This window comes from Portunus trituberculatus, chromosome 40 (genome assembly GCF_017591435.1).
Source record: "Portunus trituberculatus isolate SZX2019 chromosome 40, ASM1759143v1, whole genome shotgun sequence".
Classification (NCBI taxonomy): Eukaryota; Metazoa; Arthropoda; class Malacostraca; order Decapoda; family Portunidae; genus Portunus; species Portunus trituberculatus.
Genome location: NC_059294.1, coordinates 23,516,972 through 23,536,971, shown reverse-complemented (window position 1 = coordinate 23,536,971; position 20,000 = coordinate 23,516,972). Strand labels below are relative to the sequence as shown.

Here is a 20,000-nt window from a genome sequence, read left to right as displayed (position 1 = left end):
CACCAGCTTTCTTAAAAGAGTCTGCTGACTTGAAAATAGTAGAGACAGTAGATGGAGTCAAGATGGTTGTGAGCAATGCTATTAGTTTTCTTGCCTCTCGTGTCTGTGAATAATATCCAGCTTCACTTCGAGAGTAAGAGACTTCCTGGTCTTCTTAGCAACGCTAGACGACATTGCAGGGCGTTTTGGTGGTAAATTGAGCAAGGGAAGACGAGCTGGTGCTGACGCTGTTATTGTTTTGAACAGGGGCAATGAGTGGTGCGTGTGTTATCCACAAGAGGCGCTGGTGTATTCAAAAGCCTGTCGGCTTGTGTGATATGGCGGGCCTTTCAAACTTGGAAAAAATTACCTAGATAAAACTTCGTTAAAGCGAGTTTGGTGTTCGTTAAACGAGCAGATGGTAGTAAAATTAAACCTTCGTTGTAGCGAAATTTTGTTGTGTGAACCTTCGTTAAGCGGGGATTGCCTGTATATATATATATATATATATATATATATATATATATATATATATATATATATATATATATATATATATATATATATATATATATATATATATATATATATATATATATATATATATATATATATATATATATAATGTAATTACTGTTATGTTATTATTGTGTAATGCTTATACTTAAATCACCTGCCCACCATTACCACTTGGTCTCATTACAGTATACTGTAATAACCCAAAATATGTAGAAATGATGACTTAACAAATTACAAGGCCATTGTTGGCCTCCCACACTCATACTTCACCCCATGACAGAGCAAGGTCTCAAAATGCATATTGTTGACCCTTGCTAACTCGGACTAATAAGGGGAAAGGTTGGTCTGACAAACGAAAATGTCTGACATATGAATTCCTGCCCCTCCCTTCCACACACACACACACACACACACACACACACACACACACACACACACACACACACACACACACACATACACACACAAGCCTCTTAATGTGTGGCCCCTGTTCACCTAGCAGTAAATAAGTACGGGATGTAACTCGAGGGGTTGTGGCCTCGCTTTCCCGGTGTGTGTTGTGTGTTGATGTGGTCTCAGTCCTACCCGAAGATCGGTCTATGAGCTCTGAGCTCGCTCTGTAATGGGGAAGACTAGCTCGGTGACCAGCAGGCAACTGAGGTGAGGTGAGGTGAATTACACAAACACACACACACACAGAAACGGTTCAAGAGAAATATAACTTATTTTGGGAAATATACAAAACAGGAGTCAAGGAATATATCCTGAAATATAGACCTAAAGAAGAAGGAAAGAAAGATTGGTTTAATGCAAGGTGTGCTAGGGCAAAGGAGAAACGAGATGGAGCATGGAAAAGGTGGAGAAGAAACAGAAATCCAGAAAATAAGGAAAACTTCAAAACAGCAAGAAATTAATATGCTAAGGTGAGAAAGGAAGAAGAAAGAAGCTATGAAAAGGACATTGTCGAAAAATGTAAGGAACAACCAAAATTGTTCTACAGATTCATAAATGGAAAAATAAGACAAAAAGAAACAATAGAAAGGTTAAAAGGAGAGAACGGAATGGTGGAAGACCCAAAAAGTATGGCAGAACTGTTAAATAGTAAATTTCATGAGGTCTTTACTAAGGAATCCAAATTTGAAAGACCACAGGGTAATAGAGAGACTGTCCATATGAAAGAGATTAAAGTAACCAAGCTTGAAATAAAAAAGTTGATGACGGAACTGGATGAGGAAAAGGCAATGGGACCGGATGAAGTCTCAGGCAGAATACTGAAAGAATGTAGGGAAGAACTAGCAAGTCCTATATACAACATCATAAAATGCTCAATAGAAAATGGAACAGTGCCAGTGGAGTGGAAAAGAGCTGAGGTGGTTCCCATATATAAGAGCGGAAGGAAGGAAGAACCTTTAAATTACAGACCGGTATCACTAACTAGTGTAATATGCAAGATGTGTGAAAGAGTAATAAAGAAGCAATGGATCGAGTTCCTTGAAGACAACAAATTATTATCAAATAGCCAATTTGGTTTTAGAAAAGGTCGGTCATGTGTAACAAATTTATTGAGTTTCTACTCTAGAATAGTTGATAAAGTACAAGAGAGAGAGGATGGATTGACTGTATTTATTTAGATTTAAAAAAGGCGTTTGATAAAGTGCCACATGAAAGATTACTATGGAAGTTAGAGGAGAAGGGTGGCTTAAAAGGAAGCACATTGAGATGGATGAAAAATTACTTAAGGGGGAGAGAAATAAGGACGATAGTTAAAGATATGAAGTCCAAGTGGAGAACAGTAGACAGCGGAGTGCCACAGGGGTCAGTATTGGCACCAATACTTTTCTCGTATATATAAATGACATGCCAGAGGGAGTGAACAGCTACATAAATCTGTTTGCGAACGATGCGAAACTGTGCAGAGTCATTAAACAAAAGAGGATTGTGAAATACTACAGGAAGACTTAAACAAGATCTGGAAATGGAGTAAAAAATGGGAGATGGAATTCAATGTGGACAAAAGCCATGTCATGGAAATGGGAAAAAGTGAAAGACGACCAGTGGGAATCTATAAGATGGGAGATGGAGTAGAACTAGAAAAAGTAAAAAAGGAAAAGGACTTGGGAGTGACAATGGAAGAAAACAATCAACCGGTAAGCCATATTGATAGAATTTTCAGAGAGACATAATTTGCTAAGGAATATTGGATTAGCATTTCACTATATGGACAAAGAAATGATGAAGAAATTGATAAGTACTAAAATAAGACCTAGATTGGAATATGCAGGAGTTGTGTGGATGCCCCATAAAAAGAAACACATAAGAAAATTGGAGAGACTACAAAAAATGGCTACAAGAATGGTTCCAGAATTTAAAGGGATGACATATGAGGAGAGACTAAAAGCTATGGATCTACCAACCCTGGAACAGAGAAGAGAGAGAGGGGATCTGATACAAGTTTATAAATTGATTAACGGAATGGATCAAGTGGATAATGAGAAACTGATCCTGAGAGAAGAATATGACATTAGAAGCACAAGATCGCATAGTAAGAAACTGAGGAAGGGAAGATGTCTGAGAGATGTTAAAAATTTAGTTTCCATAAAGATGTGTTGAGACTTGGAACAGTTTGAGTGAGGAAATGGTGTCAGCAAAGAGTGTACATAGTTTTAAAGAAAAATTGGATAAGTGTAGATATGGAGACAGGGCCACACGAGCATAAAGCCCAGGCCCTGTAAAACTACAACTGGGTAAATACAACTAGGTAAATAAATACACACACACACACACACACACACACACCGCATAGTGTAGTGGTTAGCACACTCGACTCACAATCGAGTAGGCACGGGTTCGAGTCCCGGGGACGTTATTTATTTATTTAATTTTGGGGGATTTAGAATTTTGGTATTACATTTGTTTCTCCAAAACCTTCAGATCCTAAATTACCAGATGGGATAGTTTATTTTATGTTAATTAAATACCCTTCCCACCCGGAAGTTATTTCTAAATGTCTTATATGTTTGCACCCTACACAGTACGTGGCCAGGCGTCAGAAATAATGTCCTTACAGGCATAAATTGACGAGGATTAGAATCAGAAACTTCAAGAAGAGAAGACAACAAGAAACAAACAAACAAACGTATTATTAGGAGACAGCAGGACCTTGAATCCTCGTCTTCCCTTTCCTTTCTGTCAAGCATGTTATCTCTCCCTCCAAGACCCTCATCTTACCCCACGCCTCACTGTCACCCTTCTCCACCATCTCTCTACATTATAAGACTGCTATTATCTTTTCAAACATTGTTTTTTCTCACTACCTTCATCATCACAACTATACATCACATAATTCTCACAATAACACTATTACAATAGATTATGTTGAGACAGGTATAAAGCTGTATAATAAATACTTCACTGTATCATTATCTCACTTCAACACACTAATAATGACTCAGAGAGTCCAGTTCAGTAGTAAAACAGCAGATTGCTGTAACACTGCTGATGGCGCCTTCCCAACCCTCATGTATGAGTGAATAATATATTGTAGAGAAGTGGGGATCTAATGCATTATCATCTTATTATGCTCCAGGAAGTCACTATTGTATACACAATCATGTGTTAAAATTCATGTCAATCAGATGAATAAAAATAACAAAACAAGGATGAAATTATAGAAAAATCTCTAGGAGCGAATACAGTATCTTGAAAAGTGTTTTTTACACCTCAAAATTTTTCACTACATTGGTATAAACTCTTATCTGCTTTTGTTTGGTATCATTTCAGACTACAGCAAAAATTTAATTTCTAGTTGGAATTAGATCTTTTACAATGTCAATAGAAAAAAGTGAAAAAAAAAAAAAAAAACTTAGTTCAACTTGGACTTTAGTCCCTGGGGGTGGTCAGAGTCTGACTTATCGCGAAACCTGAGTTATCGGGGTCCGAGTTAACGAGGTTCAACAGTATTTATATAGAACAATTTTTACTTAGGATAACATCTAGCAATATCTACAGAAACTCATGTTACACCTTGCATAACATTATACTTTTAATATTCAGTACAAGGAAAGTCTTGTCACCAACTTCAAATATTTTCTTTCTAAAGAGCTAACTTTTACACAAAAGTTGGCACCTATATATTCTCCTAATAGTATGCATATTTTATGCATTGTAGGGACACTTCACAATAATTTTTTTGACATATAATTCAATGATTCAGTTACTACTTTGACCCAAGCAAAATCACATACATTATTCAGCTCTCCACATTGCACCAATGTAACTTTTGTGCACTCAGTTACTACATACATGGGTTGGAATAATAAAGGTGGGTTCACAAGTGTCAATATGCAACTGAAACTGCAAGTGGCTAGAAGTATCAACTGAGCCCCTCTAGTTGGAACATGTTCACACATAGTGACTGGGAAGTATCAGCTGGTTGGCAGGAAGTGAATGTAAACAAACAGCTGCCCAACAAGATGTGTTCCTCTGGTGACGATGACGATTGTGATCAAATTAATTCATCACAAGTATTCAATCCTCACCTCCAACAACACCCTGCATAGAGGGAAGCAGTCATCAGAGAGTGGCAGTTATTTTACTGAACACTGATTTGCGTAAGCTTTTTTTTTTACTGTAGAATTCACTTTTAGGATCCCAGATGTGCTCTTTTTCCCTCACCAACTCCAAAATCTTTTTTTCTACATTGACACCACATTTTCAAATCTTTCTTTGTGACGTCACAGTGTAAGTAAAGTTGCAAATCAACTGAACGACCAACATGTTGGTCTTGTTTTGTGACTGGTTTTTTCCAGTAGCTAGGCACCAATTGATATTCAGTTGGAAATTCTACTGACTTGCAATTTCAGTTACATATTGACGTGTGAACCCTTCTTTACACAAATTCCTCTGGTATACACAGATGCTTTACATTAGCACACTGCCTCATAACCAACTTTTGATTCTAAAACCTTTAGAAAACAGTTAAAGAATTATGAGACAAGAATTGTTCTGTGAAAGTGAAAAAGCTTTTCCTCTGCAGGTGCTACTGATATTCCTGTGGTGGCAATGGAAACAGAGGGTGCTCATTGCCTTAGAGCAGCTTTAGATACTGGGAAGCCAGTCTCCATTGGGGAAATCACTAGGTAAGATGTCTTTCAGATCCCTATTCGGTCCAACTCTCTAATGCAAGAGTTAACCAGTACTCTCAGTCATTCATGCCTTTTTCTGGTAAACTCTGGAACTTCCTGCCTGTTTCAGTATTTCCATCTTCATATGACTTGACTTCTTTTAAGAGGAAGGTTTCAAGACATTTGTCCCAGATTTTTGGCTGACTCTCTTAACCTTTTAGGGAACTGGTAACCAAGTGGACCTTTTCTTTTTTTCTTTTTTGTTGCCCTTGGCCAGCTTCCCATATTCCATAAAAAAGAAAAAGAATGTGCAGTATAATTTTTCCTTACACATTCAGTTTTAGTCTGTACACATATTATTAGTGTATTGAAGACAACTCTATACAGAAGTGCATTAAAGCTTTGGAGTCAGAGTACATTCCTCTATCTATTTTGGGACGTGTGCAGTATTTCATAAAATCTAAGTTTTCAGTCTATAGGGACTTAAATGAGCTATATATTCCTTCCACCATTAAGTTCATGTGACATTTTACTTATTTTTCCCATTTCCCCATCCACTTATAGAAATATGTCATCCATTCCTACAGTGTTATTTTTTAGTTTCTTCATTGCACATTATATTTTTTTCATAAGTTTTCTTATTTCAAATGAAAGTGTATTTATAATTTGATTTGAAAATTAATAAATGTAACTTTGTTTTCAGCATCGCAAAGACTTTAGGTGCACTGTGTGTGACTCAAGGTGTGTTTGATCTTAAGCAAGACATTCAGCTGTCATCCCATGTTGTATCAGACAAACAAGCAGTAGAGGCATGTACCAAATTTGCAGGTATGGCTAGTTTGGGTTCTTTGTAATACAGGCATATGTTTTGGTATTAAATGATAGATAATATAAAAAAAGCCTCCTCATGATCTCACTTTACTTTGTAAAGCATGAAAAGTATAAAGTTGAGCAACAACCAAAGTAGTATATATATGCACACAGCCACACACTACATTAATAATAACTTACTTCAAGATCACCATCGGATGTTGGTAGAGCCATCCTGTGGAGCAGCATTGGCAGCTGGATATTCTGGACTGATCCGGGAGTTAAAAGAAAATAATTTTATCAAAAAAAGAGGGCCAATAGTGTTTATTGTTTGTGGTGGTAATATTGTGTCAATGGACAGTTTGATACAGTGGAGGGAGCAATTCAAAATTTATTAGTTTATTTGCCTATAAACTTTCAAAAGTAAATATTTGTTTATCATACCTCAACATATCAATTGTTCTGAAAGAATTAAGCATGTAAGAACTGCCATAATTCCAAGTATAACATGCACAGTAAACCCTCTATAAATCAGATATGTATAAGTCAGATTTTGAATAAACTGGATTCTATATAGCCACTGGATTATTTTCATGCAAAAGTTGATCTATTAAAAGAGAAATATAAAATTTGGGAACTATTCCTTGTCGCTGATAGAACCAGAGCTGCCATCTTATGTACTAACCTGTCATTGAGGCTTGCATCCAATGTTTATGGTTGATTCAATGTAGAGGATGGGTGGTGTCTATAATTTGTTCTCCTTTTGCGGGCTCAATTTTAAATTTTCACGAGAATATTTTGGCTTGCAAACATCCATCCCTCACAATGATGTCTCCCTCTGAAGCTCAGTGTTCTGTAAACCATAGTAATGATTACACAGGAAAATTATAATTCCTCTTAGGACAAGGATAATTGGCCAGTGAATCCCATTCCACAAGAGCAAATATGGTCCAAAACAGCATCTCATTGAAAATACAACTAGGAGAGAGAAGTTACTCTCTCAAGTTTCAAAAGTGGTTTCACCAGAGAAAAAATAAAAGTCATGACAATTATAATTTTTCTTGCATAAATAACAAGACAGTAATACTACTTATTTCCTTTAATGTATTTGCAGAGTGATAGATTTAGGTATTCATGTGAGTAAGTGACTGAGAGATACTGATGAAGGAAGCAGATAAAGGAGGCTTGGGGCCCTTACAACTGGAGCTCCAGTTAGGCTGCTGCATAGCACACGACAGTTTGAACACAGGCTGAGAAAGGGCAGAAAGTAATTTCACTTTACTTCACTGACACACCACATCACCTATTGAGTTTGTGTTTATGGGAGATTTCATTAATTGATTGAGACAGAATCAAGAAACTGGTGATGGAAAATTACCTATTTTTGTAGAATTGTCAAAACTAGCCTGGCTAAGATGAATGACCGTGAGGTAGGGGACAACTGCAAGGTTAGTAAAACCAAATATTACAACCATGGGGCTTGCTGCTTCACAATTACTAATATGATGTTTAAAAAATGAACCTGTGTATGGAGCATGCTTATGAGTGATATGGGTGCGGTGCACATGGGTAAATAAAATCATACAACTGAGATCAGTACACATAAGAAATAGAGATGCAGGACAAGCATGAGACATATGTAACTCATTAAGTGTGCAATAGGGTTCTGCTGGTCATACAAATGGTGTGCAATTATTGGCAAGAAAGAGTTTTCAAAAATTATTTTTACTATTATAAGATGAAAGATTGCATGAAAAAGTATAGAAAAACCAAACATTATTTCATTATATGCATTAGTTTAGGAGTGGTGGTGTAGTAAAGTTGTAGTGTTTCAGATAGCTGGAAGGTAGTTTTTGTAGTGGTGAGCAAGCTGATGAACAAATAGTTATGGTGGGGAAGAGGATGTCTAGATTAAGTACTAAACACAGTACAGTAATAAACAGTAGGAGATTTCCTTACAATTCAGGATCATCTATTCTTATCTATACGGGAGGCTACACGATTTTCATATAGCCTGACAAAGTGAAGGTTTTTTCTACTGTACTGTCAACACACAAGCACTTATTTGCAATAAGATAGAAAGTATTGATTTGCTAGTTTTCTGTTCAAACAAGAGTAATTTTTCAATTTTTCTTTTCTTTTTTTGGATAAAAACTATATTGAATGTTAGAAATACTCAACATTTAGTTATTCCAGAGACCTGGAGTTGAACTCACATGTTAGTGATAATTCAATTCATACAAGTTGATCTGTGATATTCCATATCATTTTAAAATACACAACACTTAATATCCAATATCTCCATCTGAGTATGTTATTTTTTCTTTTAGACATGCAATAGCTATGTTACAGTCACCCTGTGTAGCCACAGATGGTACTACAATCATAACATTATCCTGTTGTGTAAATTTCCTCCTGAAAGACACTGTTGTCCATGCATATCATTGAGAGAAAAGGACATCAAAACATTTGCAAGATATTTTATATATTTTATGTATTATCAATACCTGTTTAAAGTTATCTTAACAAATTACTTTCAATTTGTTGTCTGCAAAATAAGTTAGAACTGAAAAGGTGCAATCAAGAATCAATAGCTGTGTATAACTGAACACCAATAAAATACTATTACTAGTCTGCAAAATATGTTAGAATGTAGATGAAACAAATTAACATGAGTAATAAGTACTCCTGTGAGCAATTTTAACAGTAGGAGAGATTTCACACAGAACCACCAAGTCCACTCAAGAAACTCCAAATTTTATGTGCATATTTACCTAGTTGTATATTACAGTGTTCAAGCAGGGCTCATAGTGATCTGTTTCCATATCTAATTTTGTCCAACTTTTTCTTAAATTTATGCACACTTTCTGCTGTTACAGTCTCTTCACTCAAGCCATTCCAGATGTCCACAGTCTTATGTGGAAAGCTTTTAATGTTCCTCGAACACTGATTTTTCATGATCTTAGTGCATCCTCTTGTCTGTTTATCGTCTGTTGTGTGTGTGTGTGTTAATACTTGATCTCTCATTTGTGACCATTATTTCACACTAGCTATGGCTTCAAAAGGAACATGTAATTATGATACAAAATTTAAACATAACACAATAACATTTAAGAAAATATGAGTGTTGCTACATCTGGACTGTGAGGTTTCTGTTTTTCACTTGCGAAATTTATGGCCCATGGACAATATAAAGTAGTGAGAAAACTTGAAGCAGTTCTTTGCTGACTAATTCAAAGAAACATATGCATACATAAAATAATGAAAGATGAAAAAAGTACATATTAAGACTGAATAATGGTGCAAAGGATTTGGGAGTGAAGAAGTGATAGTGGTGATATATCTGTTATTATGATGATGGAAGTTATTCCATAGAGAGCTTGGTTTACAACATCACTGCATGTATACTGAGGGGTGGTTGAAGAGATTCAAGCAGTGCCACACCATTTCAATGCATAAAGTTAATGACAAAAAAATATTAGCAAAAGAGGAAGCAGCAGAATCAAGAAGTTTACTAGGCACTGCTTTCTAGTTTTATGATATTCGCATTTGTGTTTGTGATAGCAGGAGTGCTTTCTCTTCTTCATCAGGGGCCAAAAAGCTAAGAGTGGTGTGAATATGAAAGTTGTGTCTTGTCTTAGCTTCTCTCTTTTTGGGAGGAAACAGCTTTGGTATAAGTAAGTAATTTACATTTAGGACAGATGCTATTTAATTTTATTTGAAAACACATTTGATGCACCTAATATTATATAAATCTTTTTAGACATACTGGGAGGTGCATTATATATATATACCAAGGGGTAAACCAGTTAATCTGAGAAAATGGCTGTTTTGGGGCTGATAAAAAAAAAAAATAAATAAATAAATAAATAAAATAAAAAATAAAAAGTAAGGATGATGATCAACTTCTATCATATAACATCCCATATGCAACCCATGAAAAATTTTATATATATATATATATATATATATATATATATATATATATATATATATATATATATATATATATATATATATATACCACATTTAGTTGCACAACTTGCACCTGAGATTTTACTTCACTGTATGCAATTTCATGCATCTTAATGAGCTGACAATACATGGCATTCTATATTCTATCATTTTCTTCCAATGACTAGAAAAGTAATGTCAGGGTATAAAATTAACATTTCTTTTCAGTAAACTGCAAATTATTCCAGGGATGCAGTATACATTCAAAAACTCAAAATCACAAATCCCATCTATCAGACACTCATGAAATATACACAAGAATAATTAGTCACTATTTACATAAATACAAAATTCTGAACCTTCATACTTTTAAGATAGTATTACAGATCTCTCACAAACATACATATATTCACAATAAGTCAACAACCAAGAGGTAAATCCCACAAATATGACAATGTCGGATTTCTTACTTTTATAAAATAATATAATGATCTATCTAGTCAACATCATCCATATTATATGTAACCATTTCAGATTCTTTATCTTCCTGATCTATTTTCCCAGTGACTTTTACTTCGGTGCTGTGTTCTATTACTTCAATATGATCCTCTGTCACAGCATCCTGATCAGCTTTGACATTACTATTCTTTTCTGTTACTTCAACATTATCCTCTCCCACAAAACCCCCATTAACTCCTACCTCAGCAGTCTGTTCTATTACCTCAACATGATCCTTGGCTATGGTAACATCACATGAGTCCTTAGATTCATCATTCTCAGTTTCTAAGGCAATGCTTTCCTCAGGATTGAGTGCCACTTCCATTGTTACTGGAAAATTGGTTTCCTCAACAGTAAAATCTTCATTTTCCAAAGGATTGATGTTTTTCCCAGTTGAATCCTCTACTAATGCAGATTTCTCTTGGGATATTTGTTCTGGATCCTTACACTCTGGCTCTAAAAATATAAAAAGAGTATATTACATTACACATTAATATATATGACCCCAAAAACTACTAATTATAAATGTTAGTACATCATACATTCCAATTTATTGAGATAAATGTAAATGGGATGTTTGCTAAGGTAAAAAAAAAATGCCAGATTCACCAGCTGACTGAATTTTGAACATAAAAATAATTGCTAAAATACTAAACACCTTTAGTCACCATCATCAGGCAGAGAGTAGGATATATGACAAAACAAGCTAAATACTTAGCACATTGTCTCAGATTAGAAATACATCATCAGCTCAGAATGAATATTCTTCATCCAATTAAGTTTTACAGATAACATATCCATATATAAATCCTGGCATAGTATATGAGAAAAACAATCATATTTTGATGTCAAATCTTGAGCAAGTTGGTATGAAAATGGCTTATTAACATTGTGTCTCTCAATGTCTTCCCCGAGTTGTTGCTTGTCTTTTTTTTTTTTTTTATGCATGAGGGGAAGCTGCAAATGCCCTAATTCCTTTTACACCAAAGTACTCTTTAACAAATGGGCTGGAAAAAAAAATCAATTAATAAATCAAAATACCTACCAGCATTATTTTTATCTTGTTTTCTAATTTCAGTCAGTTGCTGTTGAAGTGCTCTGCAAAGGTTCTGCAATTGTTTGTTCTGCTTAACTTGCAGATCTAGCTGTTTTTCAAGAAGAGATCGCTCTGTAACCATCTCCAATAATGCTTTATTGGCACCCTCGCATCGTTCTTTCCAACTCTTCGTATCTTTCTCCGTTTTCTTTATTTTCTTAGCCATCTGCAAAACAAATCCATAGAAAAATTACAGATAAGTATTACACAGCCCTGCCTCCACATCACCTCTCTGAGTCTAGTGAATTCCTAAAGACAAAAACTAATGGTTCATTAATAACCTCCTTGCATTTCTGAAGTACTCTGGGACATGTTTTGTCTGGTCCTGGTGACAAATTTTTTCAGGTAATTTATCTCCTGTTCCACCATCTCCTTAGCTATGGAAATATATCAGCTTCTCACTCTCCTCTGCTCAAAAAAATCTGATCACTATCCAGCATTTCCTGCATGTTTTCCTGGATGAAGACAATTAAAAATATTCATTCAGAATTTAACTAATCTCTTCATCAGAACTAACCAGCTCCCCATCAGCTGTCTTTAATGGACCTATTGTTTCTCTATTCTTAATTTCACATACATGACAAAATCCCTTGGGGTCAGTCTTCCCCTGGCTGGATACCTTTAATTCATAGTTGTTTTTAGATTTAATTTTTAACTTTCTGACTATTCTAATTCATAATATTGTGGCTTTATATCCACTACCCCAGCCTTCAATCGTCTATATATACTTCTTGTCAGTCCTATGTAGTGTTTTAACCTACCAGTTATCCACTTAGGGTCATTCTTCTATGATTTTATTATTCTATAAGGGATGTTTGCTAACTAGCCTGTATGCAATCAATCACTGAAATATTTATACAACTCATCAATGTTTACTTCTTCTAATTCTCCCATTTTGACTCCCTCCATCCTCTGACCACACCTGGCCCATCTCAGCATGACCTGACCCTCAGACATACTCACACCACACCTCACCTTGTACTCCCATTATCTCATTGCTTTAACCCATGAGTTACTTCTCACCTCCTCCCGTAATTCACCTTTATACCTCACCTCATCTCCTTCTCTTGCTTTATATTTTTTCACCTATCCTTCCCTCTTCATCCATTGCCAGTCAACTCCTTGAGGCACCTTTTTAATGTCTCAAAAATCTGCTCTCCTAAATTCATGTACTTTACTGGTGTTTTCACTTCTTAAAGCTCCATCCCATTCTAATTTGTACCTAAGTTCACTATGGTCACTGTTACCTAGCTTCCTTGTTGAACTGAACAAATATACTTCTCTACTATAAAAGGTCAGCAATCCCAAAGTGACCTAGACAAATCACTCCACACTTCATTCATGATCTTAGCCCAGTTGTTCCATGATGGAAAGGGATACTTTTGTGAACCTTCTTACTACACCTTAAAGGCTTAGACCTCTATAACTCTTGAATACTGTGGTATGTCTATTTTGCATCCAAAATCTAACTCATACATCAATACAAGTAGAAAGGTAAAATTCCTTAAATTCCTCTTTCATCCATAGACTCCTTTCTTCCATTCGTCTTGCAAGTGATTCTAAAATTTAATGAATACTAAAACTAGCAGTCTTCTATATACTTACTTCCTCCATCTCTTTCTTGAATGTGTGAAATATTTGATTGGATTTTTCTAAGGTTTTTGGAAGTCTTCATACTTTTCCATGTAGGAGTTGAGTTGTGTACGAAGACTTATTTCATTCAAAGACATCTCCTGTGTTTTCTTTTGATACGCAGCCACCTCCTACAAAGGAAAACAGGAATTTCAAGAAAAATTTGAAATATTGTAAATGCTTAAAAATAAAAATGGTGTACAAATCCTTGAAAGAAAACTAACTTTTGTCAAAATAAACTTAACATCAAATGTACAGTACAGATTACAACTCATCACTATCAACTGATAGAGTGTTCACTCAAAAGTAATGTGTGGACATGATACCAAGGAATAAATGTTATCATTGGCAATACCTGCCAATATTTGATAAGTTTAATATAGGTTGAGCATGACCATTGGTCATGGGCCATTTAGAAATATGGTGTCATTGTGAAACTTTGTCTACACTAGCCATCTCTCTACTTTTAACAAGGGGCAAAAATACCAACTCATGAGTTGTTAACTACACCTGTCAGAACCCTTCAACTCCTTAGCAACTGTGACCCAGAGCTACCATCTCTTATTTCAATCAGGAGATTCATTGTATACCAAACAAAACCATTAAAAGTCTTGACACACACCAATATTTTTTTGTGGCAGCAACTTTTGTGGCCCACAAATTTTATCCTGGGCTCACACATAAGGCATTTGAATATCTGAAACATCTTTTTCTTTACACCATTTTTCTCACCTACCCACTTCACAAATGCAAAACTTTCAAGCTTTTCCTTTTATACTTTTCCTCCAGAATGCATAGTTACAGAAAATTATGATAATTCAAACAACACATAAAAAAGGGCAAAAACCATAGAGCAATCAGTGTTGCTACACTGATGTACACAAAGCTACCAACTAGTGGTCAGTCATCAAAGCAGTGGCTCGTGTCCAATGTTGCTCATTTCAGTAATACGTGTGGTATAACCCATGGCATCAATTTCCACTAGTCTGGTTTCTCTAGCATTGTAATTCCTGTGTTTTTTTATATCTACAACTCCATCTTTAGCACTTGATCTTGAACATGATACTACAGGTTGCTTAGGATTACTCTTGAGCACAGGATTTTTAATTTTAGTCAGCTGCTATAGATTTTGTCCACTGCTTCCAAAATCAGTTAAAGGAAGGACTGCAGTACCAAGATATGAGTATAATTGCTAATAGTAAACACTACATTATGCAATGAAGGGTAAAAAATGCATTGCTTATATGCATTTTACTGCACTTTTAGCAAAATTTCTTTTAATTCTATTTTATTTTCAAGAATGAGGCCTTGCTATCCAACCTTTGTTTATTTAGTTATTTTTTGCTTCTAAAGCAGTGGTTCTTAACCTGGGGTACCTGTACCCCCAAGGGGTACGAAACCTTAAACCTAGGGGTACAAGAGTGCAATGGTACCATACATTTACCATGAGAAAGCAAAACATATATTTTCCAAATTTTTCTCTTACTATAATTGTCTCAATTTTTTAAGTTAGTGCTGTAAACACTATCACTAATCCTTTTCATATGTTTGTATAGTATTTATATTGGAGGGGGTATGAAAATTTTTCTGAGATATCAAGGGGTACGGGCACTGAAAAAGGTTAAGAACCACTGCTCTAAAGTAATTTTGGAATGGATAATGGCTATAAGTCAGGTACACCAATATACTAAACTACTCATAATAATAATAATAATAATAATAATAATAATAATAATAATAATAATAATAATATGATGATGATGATGAAAAAACTCTAGGTCAAATTTCCAGCTTACCTCCAAGAGTGTTTTTTTCTCTAGAAGCATTTTCTCCCTGTCTTCTGTCATCTCAATTTGCTGCTTGGCCATCCTTGCTTCACTTAACTGGCACTGCAGCTCCTTCTGTTTAACCATTTTTTGCACATGCTGAAGGAGAGAAAGGGTAAAACAAGTGTCTGAGTATGGTACACTGTACATGTTTTCTATTGGATCTATTTCATGATTTCATTTACCTAAGAACTTATGAACATTAAGTACTACACATTACTTTTCAATGTTTTATTTACAACTTTTATTCCTTTAATCTTACACTGACATACATAAAAACTATTATCAAATTGAAATTCAACTTAACCATGAGTATATAAAACATCTAATCTGTTTTTATGACAAGGTAATTTATTATCTCAGATCTGCAACCTTAAACTGTGACACTGGGATGCTGAACACAATAACTCAAGAGCCTTGGTACAATAGGACTTACTGACTCCCTTGATTCATACTGCTTTATAAGATCCTGTAGTCGGGTTGCCATATCCTGGTTCTCATCTCTCAACTTAGAATTCTTATCAGAATTTTCCTTCATCAAATTTGAAATTTCAGATAATGTAACATTGAATTTGGTGGAGACTTCTTTTCTTCTTTCTTCCTCTTCTCTAAGTCTTGCTAAATTTTCTTCCTAGAAAAGGACCCCCAATAAAAACTTTGAACAACTTTACCATTCTTCCACTTATAATAAAAAGTCATACTGTATTACAACACACTTTGAACAGTAAATAATAGAAAACTACATAGATCATTATCATCAGCTCATATTCATATCATGTATTAAACAAATGTTAAATCTATTCATAACAGGCAATCCAAACGTTCCTGGGCAGTCTGAATAAAGCATGAACCTTTGTATACTGGGATAGTAAGGACCAGCAATCAACAAATAGTTAAATCATTTCCAGTAAAGGATTTGCTGCAGTCATATGGTCTCCACATAGGAAGATGAATAAAAGAAAATTGAAAGGAATACTGAGGACAGCAACAACGGCTGCACTAGAATTGAAGGAAAAGACTTTTGATAAGCAATTGGAAGAAGTGAGATCAATAACATTTGAAGAGAGAAAAGAAAGGAGAGACCTAATAACTGTATAAATTAATAAATATTATTGAAAAAGGTAGATATACAAGTTTGGAAATGAATATGAAAGATGGAACAAGATATATGGGACGACATACAAAAAATTTAGACTAGAAGTCTGTGACATCAAGAAATATATTTTCCCATATTGATGCAGTAAATTCTTTAAGAATTGTGAGGAAGTGTTTACAGCTGTCAGTGTGAGGAAATCTAAAGAGAAACAGGATAACTATAGATATGGAGACAGAACAACCTCTTGGGTAAAAAAAAAAAACAATATGGCAGGGTTTCCCAACTGCCTACATCCCAGACAATTTTTCTATCAGTATTAAAGTCTCCACTAAAGGGACACCAATTTCATCATGCCAAGGAGATTCAAACACAAATGTGAGATGTGCTGAACAGCATCCTTCAGGAAATTCCAGAGGCAATTCCAACAGCAGGAAAATTGCTGGAATCTTAATATCAACTCCCAGTCATTATTTAAAATCAGACAGCAGTGATAAGAAAATAAGATATGTCTAAATTTCATCATGAAGACATCACATGAACCTTTGGATCACATTTCATAATATTTACATAAACATAGTAAAGAGTTGACATGCTTTGACCTTGAAACCCAAAATTACTGCTTTTGCTATCTACCTTGATGAGTTTATTCTGCTTTTGAAGTTCTCGACAAAGTGACTCCAGCTTTGACTTGGCCAAGATCACCTTTGTGTGCTCTGACTCCAGCTGGTCCTTGTCCCTCTGAAGCACCTGTACCTGTCGCTCCACTGTCTTTGTACTCATCTGGGAAAGAGAGAAATGAATTAGCAAAAGTTATCTTGTTCAAAACTTTAAGCATATTTAACTTAACTTCTTTTAGACAACCATGAGCAGCTAATGCCATGAAGTGATGACTTCATATACCTGTAGTCTTTTGTTTTCCTCTGCCATTTCTGCATATTTTGCCAAAAGTGTAGACACTTGCTCCTCAAGTGGAAGAGCTTTCAGAGCTGCTGTGATTGCCTTCACACCACCATCACGTTCCTTCACTTTTTTATCCTTTTTATGGGTCTGTTGACATAAGCGTTATGGTTAGTGTCATGGAAAAAGCTATCACAAAGTTCCTTATTATAAAGGCAAAATCAAATTCATTAAAATGAATGTGTACATATTTAATTCATGAAAAATTTTCAGGCCACACCATAAGACACTGCCATCCATCTTACCAGCTGTTTGTTAGATTTTGTTTCTGCCATGATGGTAGTTGAATTGCAATTACTCTTGATCTCTGATGGCAAAAAAGAAAAATGCTGATTAGTCATGTACAAGCTTAATTAAACCACTAATTTAATTGGCATTTTCATTGATGTTCACTATGTAGTAATTCAGAAAACTATGAAAATGATGCTAAAATCAGTATTAATTTAAATAAATCTGCTGTCTTATGCAACATTTCTGCTTTCTTTAATTTGTTTCCCAATGCACACTGAACTTGAAGAAGCAGGATTTTGAAGAGACAAAAACAAATATATAACACTACCAAGAGGGCTTTTGCCATCTTACATCTACCAAAATCACTCTTGCCATGAAACTATGAGGGATATTTCAAACCTAAATCTAACCTCTTAACCAAGGGCTAAATATCCATAGAGACCTCTCCTAACAGGAACAAAGTACTATTCATCAACTTCTTTGCTATTTGAGCCAAATTAAGTCACATCCCCTCCTCAATAAGGTAAAATTACTTTGCAGGTTATATTTAAGTTTATGTTTGAAGTTAGGTTGGATTACGTAAAGCACAGTAGTGAAGCCTAAGATGCATTAAAATATGTAAAGCACAGTAATGATTTATATTTCAACATGGCATGAAGTTTTTCATTTTGCACAGGTTCCACTTGGGGGTAGCTACAAAAACCAGGCTCAGGAGAAATTCTAAATCACCTGTAGCATCAAGAGGATTGGTGACATTTTTCTGCCACTTTATAGTATCATAAGATATGCATACAATTGGTCTGGAAGGAAATAATATAAAAATAAGGAGGCAGAGTTATACTGGACTATTACTTTGTTAAGGTTAACTTTTGAGTTCCCTCATAAGGCTAGGTTAAGTTAATAATTTAGATTCTTAGTGGCAGATGGTTCATAGGTGAAACAGCCCCCACAGCTAAGTTAGGTTAATGTCTTAGCCAGGGGCTCCAAGGAGTGCTCAACCCACATCCCCTCGGTAAATACATATAGAGAATGGCATCACTCTGACATTGAGTAATAAGGAATGCATCAATGATTGTATTTTGATCGCCAGAACATGAAATGAACAAATCTGACTGTTTGGAAATCCTTCAGGAACATTTCCTAGACTTTTGGAAAAAAATCCCTAAATTTAGGGATTTAAAAAAAAATTAATGTTCTATGAATATAACACCGTTGATGCATTTTAATCCATCATTAAATGTAACTAATATTAATGCAAGGATTCTTGTGTTCTACACAAAGCTCATTCATTGGCATTAGTGTTAAATTAGTAATTTCCAATGGAAAGTCCATAGAAGAAAAATGTCGAAAAAATTTGCCTACTACCCAGTGGTGCACTCCTTTTCCATGTCAGTGAGACTGACAAATTTCTCCAGTAATACCCACTTCACTTCTACGGATAGATTAAGGAAATTAGAAATGTTAAAAGAACATGTCCTTAGATTTTTTAACATCCATAATTCCTTTTTTTCATCCTCCATCCAAAATTTGTAATTCCCCACAGGCCCCCAAGCTGGTGTCAAGGGGTGGTTAGGGCGGTTGGGAAAGAGGGTGTAGACTTATGAAAACAGTTGATTGTAACATAGTTAAGTTTAACCACATACTTGATCAGCAATTCAACCAAATAACTTTGGAAGAGAGTGTAGAGCTGAAGTTACTGTCTTACTAAATCATAAATTTTCAAAATAGTAAAACACAATAAAAAGGAACACCTTAGATGTCGGAGCACACATACAAAAATAAATATACAACTATTATGACTCAACCTTGTAAATAGAAACCTACCGTTACAAGTGTGTGCCTTTAGTCTGTTTCCTCCCTTGCTAAGTCGACGCAACCTTGTAGTGGTCAGGTTTTGCTAGCATACCGCTAGACCTAACAGTGCTACATGCAAAGGGGAAGGGGGCGCAGTATTACCTGGTGGGCAGCAAGCACGTGGAACAGGCGAGGAGTCCAACCTTGGCCGGTGTACTTAATTAGCAGACGCCACTGTGCACGCCAACTTGACACACATTCAACCCCAAAAATGTCTCAGCTCTTCCAGTGACTCAACACGCTCTACTGCCGTCCATAACTATACCAGCCACATATTTGTATCTTATTCACCACATGTGTAGTTGGGAACATTCAACTTCTTGTTAGTTAAAATTTCCTTCTGCGATTCCTTTTTTCTCTCTCTTTTCCGGCGTAAATTTCCCGGGTCTTGTCGGGTCTCTTGTCTGCCTACTCAGTCTCAGGAA

At 35.4% G+C, this 20,000-nt stretch overlaps 2 protein-coding genes across 2 annotated transcripts in view; one reads left to right on the top strand and one right to left on the bottom strand.

The window, feature by feature from the left end:
- Positions 1–7,007, top strand: part of LOC123515914 (serine dehydratase-like) — a 15,538-nt gene extending 8,531 nt beyond the window's left edge. The window contains exons 6-8 of the mRNA XM_045274813.1: positions 5,534–5,636; positions 6,325–6,449; positions 6,639–7,007. Of these exons, the coding sequence (XP_045130748.1) occupies positions 5,534–5,636; positions 6,325–6,449; positions 6,639–6,829 (419 nt within the window). The 3' untranslated portion in view covers positions 6,830–7,007. The remainder of the gene's footprint in view (positions 1–5,533; positions 5,637–6,324; positions 6,450–6,638) is intronic.
- Positions 7,008–8,906: 1,899 nt separating this feature from the next.
- On the bottom strand, positions 8,907–19,680 carry LOC123515913 (alpha-taxilin-like). Its single transcript, XM_045274812.1, is given in 10 exon segments — positions 8,907–11,339; positions 11,929–12,145; positions 13,585–13,640; positions 13,643–13,742; positions 15,408–15,536; positions 15,874–16,068; positions 17,167–17,313; positions 17,434–17,580; positions 17,736–17,797; positions 19,546–19,680. Coding segments are annotated over 9 exon segments (1,479 nt in total). The 5' UTR covers positions 17,766–17,797; positions 19,546–19,680; the 3' UTR covers positions 8,907–10,881.
- Between the last annotated feature and the right edge of the window lie 320 nt (positions 19,681–20,000).